We start from the raw sequence: 12,445 nt of genomic DNA, 5'->3' as shown, positions 1-12,445 counted from the left end.
AGAGAGAGAGAGAGAGAGAGAGAGAGAGAGAGAGAGAGAGACACGGGGTGGGGGGCGAATTTTTTGCTACACACATCTTGGCAGGACAGGTAAAATGGATTCTACAGCTGTTCAGATTCCAGTCAAGCCACACGGGTTCAGCGCTCACCCTCCTGCGTAATTTGACGAGAACTTATAGCTGCCTCTCTGCATGCCTACCGGCAGTCATTCCTGCTCAGAGCTGTCTCTCTCATGCCTCTCTCATGTCCTCCCTGCCCAGGGCTCACTAGTACAGAGCAGTATCTGAGCTCAAAGGAATACAGAAAAAACTCTAACAACCTGCAGCATGACCTAGGAAGAGGCTGTCACAGACATTTGTTCGTGTTTTTTTTCATTTTTGTTTTTCCCTCATGGCAAGAATAGATGTTTTTCATGAGAGAAATGTATTAGAAAGAGGCTATCTTTTATTCTAGAAACAACTGCAGCTAAGACATAAAGCAATCAATTTGATGCTGATTAAATTTCCTAAGGTATTGGCCATTCAGTATATGAAGACTGTCTCCTCTCCTGCTCATCAAATCGGTGCTTAAATGAGTACTTGGCTTTCATATTAGATAAGATAAAAGAACAAAATTAAAATTTTGTGTCTAGGTAAACAGGAAATGATTTTTTTAATTATTTATTTTATTTATTTATTATGTATACAATATTCTGTCTGTGTGTACGCCTGCAGGCCGGAAGAGGGCACCATTGCCTGCTCTTCCAAAGGTCCTGAGTTCAATTCCCGGCAACCACATGGTGGCTCACAACCATCTGTAAACAGGAAATGATTTTTTTAATTATTTATTTTATTTATTTATTATGTATACAATATTCTGTCTGTGTGTACGCCTGCAGGCCGGAAGAGGGCACCATTGCCTGCTCTTCCAAAGGTCCTGAGTTCAATTCCCGGCAACCACATGGTGGCTCACAACCATCTGTAAACAGGAAATGATTTTTAACTGCCTAGCACTACTAAGGGTTTGACTCCATTCTTGTTGCTTCCTGGAGATTCTCGGTTAAATTCTACAAGAAATTTAACACCTAAAATGCAACAGGAGTTCTGAAACTCAACATTAACCCACTTCATGTATATATTAGTCCATGAAGGACAGAGATACACTGAGAACTTAAAACAACCTAACTTAAGAGAAAAGAAATATGGCAGAAGGGTTGTAAATGTAGAAAGGGTGCATGAATGGAAACATTTGTAACAGTGAAACTGATGGAGCTTAGTAAACAGATGTTGGAAAGGGTGGCACATGAGTGACTTGGACACAAAAATGGAAAAGAGACAAGATGGCATCAGACTTGCACAAGTTCAATCACTGTTGGCAAAGTCAATCTGAACAGAGATTTCATTCTGACCTCTTCGCAGTTCATCTCCCTAGTTGAATGACACCGTTAGAGACCCCTCAGTTTGTGTTTGCATTTCTGCTCGTAGTATTCTGGAGCTTCAACTGTTCTCCACGTTTAGTTTAGATTTTTACATTTGATTCACATTTTTCTAGTGACTAATGATAATTTATTTCTGAATACTTTCCAGCTGTATGTATGTGTGTGTGTGTGTGTGTGTGTGTGTGTGTGTGTGTATAATTTGATGAAAGTCTGCTTTCATTTTCTCCATTTTATATTTTTTATTTCATTATTAATAATATAAACACTGTTGCATGTATTATATGATCAGAAAAAAAATTTGTTTTGTATATATTATTTTCAAATGTCTTTTATATAATCTGTGTCTTGATTTAAAAAATAGAAGTCCTTTAAAGCCAGGCATGATGGCATATACCTTTAATTCCAGGATTTTGGAGGCAGAGGCAAAGACAGATGAATCTCTGAAAGTTTGAGGCCATCCTGGTATATATAGTGAATTCAAGAAACACCAGGTATACATAGTATGACCTTGTATCAAGCCCTCTCCCAGAAAAAATAAACAGACAAAGAAGTTCTTTAAGGGTAGATTTAATTTTTATGAAGTCCAACTTGCAATGGTCTTCCTGGGCTGTGTGTTTTTTTATGTAATGTGAAAGAAATCCTAGCCAACTTCAAAATCTAAAAGATTTTTCCCTCATATTCTTAGAATATTATATTGTAAATTGATACTTATAGTTAATTTTAAATTCTGTATAATACAAAGTGGGGATCCAAGTTCATGTCTTTACATGTAGATATCTAATGGTCCCAACTCAATAGCTTTATTACATCTTTATTTTTATTATATTTTATTTGTGGCTATGCATGTGTCTATATAAGAGTGTGTCATGGGGGTAGGTACCCTCAGACACAAAAGAGGATGTCAGGTACCCTGGAGCTGGGATAACAGGCAGATTTGATACGATTGAAATGGGGTCTTGGATCCAAATTCATTCTCTCTGGAAGAATAATAGGCATTCACTACCATGAGCTATCTCTTTAGCCCTCTTAATAAGATTTATACAGAATATGAATTTTGTTATTTAAACTTATTTTGTTTTGAGATTATAATATAATTACATTTCTCCACTCCTTTTATTACTTCCAAGCCTTACTCATACTCCTTCTAATTCATGGGGTATTTTTTCAGTAAATGGTATTGTATGCACCTATGCATACACATGTACATATATTTCTAAATATATCATCTGTTCAGTACATATGATGCTAACTGTATGTATTTTTTAGGGGCCAAACAGTCAGCTAGTACTAATTTTGTAAATGGCTCTAGAGTCTCTACTCCATTGCATCTGTACCCTTCCCAAAGATCAAACTTCTGTACATACATGTGATTCTACTCATATACTCTCCATTCTGGTCCGCTGACATGATTTTAACACTTCCTTGATTAACATAGTTCTACATATCTTTTTTTCTTTTTTATTTCACTGATTTTTATTGAGCTCTACATTTTTTCTCTGCTCCTCTCTCTACTGGAAGCAAATAGAATTAGTCTTCTAATTTTGTTTCTTTTTGACCTTTTTGTTTTTTTTAGGTCCTTGAATATCAATGACAATATAGGATTTTGTATCAGGACAGCCTGATGGGATTTTGTTATCATTACACTAAATACATAGCAGAAATTTGGAAAGGAGTCAAATCTTCATAAAAAATAAATCCTCTAGTTTAAGATCATGGAATAGCTTTCCTTTAAAAATGTCTCTAATTATTTTCACCAATATATTGTAATAATCAATATAGAGTTATATCATTTAATTTACATCATTGATAATAACATTTTAAGTACTTCTAGCTCTTTTTACATAATATGTGAATATTGTATTTGTATAATGAATTTAAGCAACATGTTCTTTTATCATAACTGTTTTTCTACTCATTTGTAGGTAGTTTCTCTATTGTTACAGGTATAGGTATGTATATATATGAATGTACATACGTACATATGTATGTATGCATGTATTTTTCTGTGAGGGCATAGATTTTCTAGTCATGTAGTAATTGTGGAAATGGACAATCAGTGACCTACAACCTCAGTCGCAGAGAATTATGGATTCTTTTTTATTTAGCTTGTGGTTCGTAATTATCCTCAACTCAGTATATTAGTTCTAGGGCCTTTTTAATTTTCTACAACTGTATTTTACTTAAATAAACATAGTTTTAATAATAAAGTTTATGCAAATATCCCTTTATTTTTCTATAGTTAATTTAGCAAAACTATTCATATAATTTGAAAAGAAAATGTTGAAAATGATTTTGATCATTTCGTGTTTCATCACCTGAGTATACTCTTTCTGCTTTACTAACCCATCACAGGCTAAGAGCTTCCAGCAATGCAGTTATTTCTGGGGCTGTGAAATCAAGGGGGAAGATGTTTGTCTTAGTTAGGGTTTTTGTTTTGTTTAGGTTTGGTTTGTTTTTCATTTTAGAGACAGAGTTTCTCTGTGTCGCCCTGGGTGTCCTAGAACTCAATCTGTCTGTAGGACAGGCTGGCCTTGAACTTCCTCTTGCTGGTTTCAAAGGTTTAAGCTACTATGCTCTCAGCTATAGTTAGGGTTTCTATTGCTGTGATAAAGCATAATGGCCAAAAACAACATGGGAAAGAATTTTTTTTCCTTACAACTGTCATATCATATGTCATCACTGTCAGGGCATGAATTCAAAGCAGGAATCTAAAGGCAGAGCCCATGGAGGAGTGCTGCTTCCTAGTTTGCTGGGTTTGTTTCCTTATATAACCCAGGTCCACTTCCCATAGTAGCATGATCTAAAATGGTTGTGCCCTCCTATTTTAGTCATTAATAATGATAAATATTGCTCCACAGGCATCCTAGAAGCTGATCTAATGGAAGCATTTTCTTCATTTATGCTCTCTCCTCTTAGATGCTGCTAGCTTATGTCAAATTGACAAAACAATAACTAGAATAATCCCAGAGGAACCAATTCCATATATACTGATTAGGTACTTACTAGATTACAGAGGACCACTTTTTCAGTGTATCCCCAGATGGACTAAAGTTTATCTTCATGTTCTCAAGTAAGACTAGCATCCCCAAAGTTCCAACTAACATTGTAACACAGGTGTTGAAGCCATAAAGATGTGAATAATGAGCCAGATTAAAAACATTCACATCATAAATTTTAAGCATAAAGGTAACTGTAGTAACTCCGAATCCCATGAAGGATTGAAGTACTGATCTCTAAATTCCTGTTTTCTTAATTTATTTAAAAGTAAATATTGTATGTATTATAATGAAGTTTATTGATATACAATGCACATGTGAAAAGTACACACTCCTATGCTTTTAGGATATTTGTGTATGTGTGAAATCACCATAGTAATCAGTTATTAGAACCTTTTCTCATCCTTCCTTTCTCCTTCATTTAATCCCTTCATACATCCATCCTTCCTTCCTCTTTCTCTTCTTTTCCTTACTTCTTCCCTGTTTCTTTTTCTTCTGTGAGACCGATCATTCCACTATAGCCCAATCTGACGTAAATTCACAATATCGCCAAGGCCGATCCTCATCTCATGATAATCCTTCTCCCTCAGTTTCCCATTTGTTGCAGAACATTTACATTATCTCAGAAAGTAAAAAATGTTGAATATTATCAAGAAATTTCTTTGGCTATCTGTATTTTTTTTACTTCAAATTCAGATTGTTTAGTATGGTATATCTATAGATTTTTATCCATTAATCCTGTTATCTTGATTATCACAATTTATATAATAAAATCACTAATATAATATGTAACAATAAGATTAAAGTAATTGGTATATTTATCAGTTTACTTATCATTTCTTTGTATTTGGGTATACTCAAAGTACTCTTTGTCAGCTACTTTAAAAATATGTAAGAATTAATTAACCACAATTATCTTATTGTGCTATACAACTTTACTTATGAGCCCTTCTTCATCTACTTCTTATTACCAAAACTATCTTAGCCTTGGAGAGCCACTATTTTACAGTGTTCTTTACTATCTTGATTAAGGTTTTGTGATTTTAATTTAATTTAAATTTTTAAAATTTAATCTAGGCTGGCCTGAACTTATTATTTTTCATTGAACTAATTTACTTCTTTGGTTAAAGGTACTCTTGGGAATTTTATTTCATTTGCTATTTGCAACTACAGCTTGCTTTTTTCATAATTATCTCATGATGTTTTCACATATTGATAGAACATGGCTGCATTTATTTCTTTCCTCTAAGCTCTTTGTGACTTCCTGCTGTCTGCTCTACTGGCTCTCTGTGCTCTCTAATTTCATTTAGTTGCATTTCTGTGTTTTCCTAGTTTAGTTCAAAGCAGGACAATGCTGTTTCTTTTTTTCAAAGAAACAATGTTGTTTTGAAGTAATCTTTTGGATTCTGGAGAAATGATTTAGCAGTTAAGAGCTCTTGCTGTTCTTCCTTCTAGAGAACCCAAGTTCCGTTTTCACGACCCAAGTCAGCAGTTCACAAATTCCTGTAATTCCAGGTCAGGTGAATCTGATGCCCTCTCTGGCTCCACTGCATCCACACACATGTGCTAGACATAGATACACATGAATAAAAATAAAAATAAATATTTTTAAAGGAGTGTTGTGTTTTGTATGTTTAAGTTTCACTTTCATTTACTTCTGATACATGACACATTTTTTCTTTCTTTTTTTTTTCTGTTTTGTTGTTTTGTTTTGTTTTTGGGGTTTCTGTTTGTTTGTTTGAGACAGGGTTTCTCTATATATCTCTGACTGTCCTGGAACCAACTTTGTAGACAAGGCTGCATGCCTGTGCCTCCCTGAGTTCTGGGATTAAAGATGTGTGCTACCACTGGTTGGCTTGTTTCTGGTATATTTTTTTTTCATTTCTACTAATTTCTTCTAGTTACACAGCTTTTGGTTGCATTGTTAGATGGCCTAGTTGAAGTCTTTCTGTATTTATGACATAATTATTCATTGCTACAGACTTGTAATTTATAGCTTTTATGTCATGCTTCAATATTTTGCTTATGTTTCAACTTTTTTGCTTTAAAAACATGTGCGGATGCATTTATCTTTGGTGTTTTGATATTGTTGTACATTATTTCAGTTTATATTACTAGTCTCTAATTTTTTATTATCTTTATTATTTTTGTTGTCAAAATAAACAATGTAATTATTTTGCAATTTTTATCATGTGTTGAGACAGATTTTATTACCTAAAGAATAATCTATCATAAATAATGTTTCCCTTTCTGATAAAAATATGTGTTAATAGGTGTTAGGTACAACATTGATTAAAGTTTGTGAGCTTCACTTATCTTATAGTCCAGTTTAAAGCAAATGTTTCTTTGATTTATATAACTGGGTTATTTGTGCTTGAGAATCATGAGACATTCAAATCTCCACAATTATATTCCACGATTTTAACACTCCTTATATGTTTAGTGATATTTGGTTTATGTAGCTGGGTAGTTTATGTAGCTGAATTGCAGATGTACATATCTCATGTGCTTTTCTAAGCATACAGTGTGCCCCACTAATACAAAGAATATTTAATTTCAAAATGAGAATTTTCAGAATGATGATGTATAAATGCTTATGACAAACTCATGATCAACTATATCTTTTCCTTTTGCAACAGATACCTTACTTTTATTTAGCTAAATTGTTAATTAGCTACATTGCTAGTTGGAATAAAAGCAATTTACTACATCAAACCTATTGTGTGGGCCGGGCAGTGGTGGCGCACGCCTTTAATCCCAGCACTCGGGAGGCAGAGGCAGGCGGATCTCTGGGAGTACGAGGCCAGCCTGGTCTACAAGAGCTAGTTCCAGGACAGGAACCAAAAAGCTACAGAGAAACCCTGTTTCGAAAAACCAAAAAACAGCAACAACAACAACAACAACAAAAAACCTATTGTGTGGATGCTAGGTATATCAGACAAGCATGTTATATAAGTGTGTTTATTTTCTGAAATTGTTCTTAATCCCTCATTTCTTGCCTGATAAAGGCTGGGATTGTGATATAACACCTTTAATTGTCATGGCCAGGATTATGGAAGTCAGAGTTAAACTACTACATTATAGTGCAACAAGGCTGAAATGGTTCTCTTTCTTAATACCGTGAAGTGTTCTACCAGTCCTTTCTAAGTTTATAAAGCTTTCTTAAAGTGAAATAAGTAAATAAACTCAGTATTGTTCAGCACACATTTGCTTTTTTCTTATGTCACTTAGTTAACTAGAACATGATACCACTCTAAGCACAAAATATTGGTCCTATATGAGTATTGCAATCTTATTTAAAATTATACATAGGGCTTGGAACATAGTTCAGTTCACATAGCGCTTCTTCAGAATAACAAAGCCTTGACTTCTATCTTGAGAGCTGCAAAAGCCAGGCATAATGCTTGGGAGTTGGATATAAAAGGGTTACTTTTGGTTACACTACATTTAATTTAAACCTAGGATACCTGAGATCCTTTTCTAAAAATAAAATAAGGATGAACTCTGGGTTTGATAAACTATCATGGAGTTCATCTCATGCTTCGACATGATTGATTATTCCTTTCTTAGTGGCTGTTAGTTGCCTACAGCTATTAACAAGACAAAATCTTTAGGTCACAGCAACTTTATCAGCCTCCATATTTATCCAGTCTATCTTGTTCACCAGTGTCTCTGTCAATCTCTCCAAATCACTTGCGTGCAAATGCTTCCCTCGCCCTAGCAGCACAGCATTGTCCGTGAGTTTACAAATTCTCAGACGTGTCTTGTTAGAAATTGCAATAATTGGAGGCTGAAATCTATGTTTTGACATTTGTTCAAGAAAATTTTCTAATAAAGTTTAAAAAAACGTTGTTTTTAAGAAAAAAAGTAAGCATTCACAAATGAGAATACACCTAATGCTTGTAGTCCAGCAGTTTCTTATATTGTGAAAGAAAACTCTAAAAAAAAAAAAAGATGTCCCGGTTTAATGCAGCTTTCCAGGGTGGTCTGGTAGCATGGCGAGGGGAAGAAAGAGAGGGGGAGACCATCGTTTCTGAGTGGTAGCTTGGCGGGCTTTTTGTGACCCTCCCTGGAGTTGGGTCACTGCTTGGCAGGCTTTACTGGATGTTGAGTCCGGACCAAGGCAACTCCCAGAGGGAGGGGACTTCCAAAGATGGATGTCAGTATTGCATTCCCTACTCTTTGTTTAAAGGTTGACAGGGAGCTGAAGCGATGCTTATGACAAACATTTTAGGCTCCTTTTGGATAAAGGGGTGTTGGCCCAAGTCTGGCTTACTTCCTATGGGCATCGGGAGACATTTCATAGGAAACTTTATCTCTCCTGTGCTCTTTCAACTAGAAAGAAAAAATTCTTCTAAATTATTTCATCAAAAGATATAGCTTGATTATGTTTTTCATGTTTATAGCATACTGTGTATTCATGAAAATAAACATAAATTTAAAGCATTTTCTCTTCTTTGGAAAATTCTATCTTACTGTAAGGCAGAAATATAATTCTTACCTTTTCCCAGCACCACAAAATTTATTGTACATATAGAGATATTTTACGTACTGGAAAATTAAGTAAAATTGGAAGTGATGGCTTAAATTTTATTTCCCAGGAATATATTTATCAAACATGTAACATCCCTCACAGATTGGAATGTTTACATACATTAAGTTGCTAAGTATTTATAATGTATCACTGAACCATCTATTTTGAATCTTATAAAATGCTTAGGAAAGACAATACCACCATATATGTTTTGGCTTCAAAATAAATATTTATATTTTGTCATAGAGTTCTCTAACTTGGTGTCATTGTTCTGATTTTCAAGTGAGTGTATTGTACACTTATGACCTTTTGGGTTTTTTTCCTCTGCTTATGTATATAGGTCCTTTGAGGTATGTGGAAATTTTTATTGGGGAAAATAGCATAATTCTATTTTAATCCAAATATATTTTGAAAAGATATTCTATGAATTATGAATAATCTTCAAATAAATTTGTAGAGAAGTTGCATGTTCATAACATTTAGTATTCACATATATGAGGGTTGATAGCAAGAAATATTTTATTTTATATATAATGCTTTTGTCTATCTTGAATAATTGAGAAATTTATTTGCAAACCTAAATTTGTTTATTTACAAACAAATTCTTACAAATAAAATGTGTTTCCCATTTTCCTTTTTGCTGGACTGAAGAATCATTTAACATTTAAGTCTTAGTATTTTTGTGTTCAGAGATTTTTTTTTTCAGTTCACATGTCATTAATTCTCCTACGGAATTTTCATCTTCATTGCACAGTATGGTTGTTCCACCAGATTAACAAAAGGTTTTGGCACAGGAAAGGATTTTAATGTTTATAAGATTTCGAATTTATCATTTTTTTCAGTTGCAGATATACGTTTGGTTGCTAGGGTTACAAATTAAAGATCTTGGATCTATTTGTTAGGGAAGTGAAGCTAAAGCCACGTTTTCTAACCCTGAGGCCAGCTCCAGGAGCATGTACTGGACATTGGTTTGCTGTAAGCTACTCATTAAAGTTGAAAGTGCTCTTGTTCTCTTCTATCCTTTCACTTGCTTAGCCTTTGGTTTTCAGTTGCATTTCTCCTGTACAATATTTAATATCAACCAATGCCAAATGCTTTCAACTTTTGCATATGTAAATTAAAGTGTTCCTGTGCAAACTCACAGATACTTTAAACCCACCCTTGATGTATACAAGAATGCTGACAGATCAAAGAACAAAAGGTCAGATCACTATATACATATTCTTATATCATCTTGTACTTGCTGCATACCTTAACACAAAATTCAAACTTTGATTCTAAATCATTTATGAATACATGACAAATATATCTCTCTTAGTTATATACCATTAATACAGAGTAACACTGTGTTATATGCTTCATTTATATATTTAATAATTCCAAGAATTATATAAATTTATGTTGTTACTGGATTATTTTTCTGGAAATTCTTTCTTTGGTTATGAGTTAAAAATCAAACATATTTACCCATCATAATCCGTATTGATTCCCGCAAACTTCACTGTTTGACAATTTACAGAGAGGATTAATATAAAAAGCATAAATCCTACAAAAGATGTCACCACTGTAAATCTTAATTTGTTCTTACAAGACATTTCCAATCTGTCAACAATTATACCTCCCAGAAAATGGCTGATTACAATGCCTGGAAATAGCATCATTCCTGAGTAAAGGAAAAGAAAATTCTGTTAAAAAGGAACCTGTTGAGAGTACAGAAAAATTACACATATGTGACAATCCCTTTAATCTAATACAGATTTTAAAAAGAAAACAAAACGTAAAACCTAGAAGATGTGGTATCTAAATAAACCTGGACTTTATGATATATATAATCTTGTGCATGGGAATGGAGTCATCGAAGGTTTACTGGATTCTGGTAGAGATATTGATGTGTTGCTTCAAGGCACTGACTATCCAGTACAGACTAAGAACTTAGTCCAAAGCACATAGAAGTTATCAAGTGCTATTATTACTTAGCTATTTGAATGCATGCTTATTGTAAGAGACTTAATTGAAATAACAGGCTTTCTCAAACAGTCCTGTGAACAAGAGTCAGATTAACCTACTCCCTGAGAACTCTCATAGATGGTCAACATGAACAGTCTAACAATGTGAGTATCCAGAATATCCAAGATCAGCTATGTTTTTCCTACTTTAGCATAAAATATTTGGAAGAGAAAATCACAGGGAGGATATAAGCTGAAAAATAAAAACAGTAAAAGAGAAGGAATAGAGAAACGGAAAGGACTCAGAATAACAAAATGCCCTCACACATTTCTACAATCCAGTCATATCCAAATGAGGACCATTGTGTGAAGAAGTAACAGGTAGAGAAAAAATACTAATAACAACACAAACACAAGATCAAATCATGCCATAATAAATACATAACATGAAATGTTCAATTAAAATGGAAAAATTGAAAAATGTCATGCAATACTAATTTAAAGTGTGTCACATTTGTTTATGCTATAAAACATTTGTTTAATGATGCAAACATGTGTTACATTCTTTTTTTTTTTTGACAAGAAAGATTTTATTCTGGCTTAGAATTCTAGAGAGATACAGTACAGGGAGTCATAATATCAGAAAGGAAAAACATGTCCAGGAAGATGATGGTCCACATTCTATTGGCACATAGGAGGATGGGAGAGAGAACCAGAGGTAGAGCAAGGATAAAAATTCTCAAAACCCACACTTAATGACACACTCCCTTCAGTGGGCTACATCTTCTAAAATTTCTATAATTTCCCCAAATAGCACTATAAAGGAGGTTCAACTGTTAAAATAACGAGTCAATGAGGGACCTTTCAAATTCAAACCAAAATAATAACTGGGTTGTCTTTCTGAAATATGAGGAAAAAATAAAATTTATGAATCAAATATGTTATTTTTATGGACACAGCACATCTTTGAATCTCATATCTAAAAAACAATTTTAGAGTATGTTTTAAATCTCAGGATGTATGGGTACATAATAATTGTTATCTTGTTTTACTTTTTCCATAAGACCTTGCAATATAGCTATTATTATAACTGCTATAATACAGGTAATTATACTATAGGCAGAAAATAATAAGTTTATTTAGCAATCATGCTAAGAGGCTAACAATGTTTTTTTGGGACTCCCCTTCTTATGAAAATATATTGATTCAAAAAGAATTGCAAAATTAAATACCAATATGGCTGATCTTCTACTCGGTGAATAAGCTAATGAAGTCAATAAACTTTTCTCAAAAGAAGAAATGCAAAGTACCAATCAAACTCCTGGCTATATTCCCACAGGAATCCAAATCCTACTAGAGATATATTTGCACATTTTTATTGCTACACTGATCTCATGGTGCCTATCTATCAACAAATAAAAGAAATAGATATTCAAAAATAATTTAACAATAATTAGTAACAATTGATGTGGGAATGATTTCTTATTAATAAAGAAACTGCCTAGGCCCATTTCATAGGCCAACCCTTAGGTAGGCAGAGAAAACAGAACAGG

At 33.6% G+C, this 12,445-nt stretch overlaps 1 protein-coding gene across 1 annotated transcript in view; it reads right to left on the bottom strand.

The window, feature by feature from the left end:
• The window catches only part of LOC102002778 (solute carrier organic anion transporter family member 6A1), a 100,724-nt gene that overhangs the window by 40,488 nt on the left and 47,791 nt on the right, over positions 1-12,445 (bottom strand). The window contains exon 8 of the mRNA XM_005361398.1: positions 10,414-10,609. Within this exon, the coding sequence (XP_005361455.1) occupies positions 10,414-10,609 (196 nt within the window). The remainder of the gene's footprint in view (positions 1-10,413; positions 10,610-12,445) is intronic.

Source organism: Microtus ochrogaster, linkage group LG4 (genome assembly GCF_000317375.1).
Source record: "Microtus ochrogaster isolate Prairie Vole_2 linkage group LG4, MicOch1.0, whole genome shotgun sequence".
Lineage (NCBI taxonomy): Eukaryota > Metazoa > Chordata > Mammalia > Rodentia > Cricetidae > Microtus > Microtus ochrogaster.
Note: the sequence above shows the minus strand (reverse complement) of the source record. Positions and strands in the feature narration are given on the sequence as shown.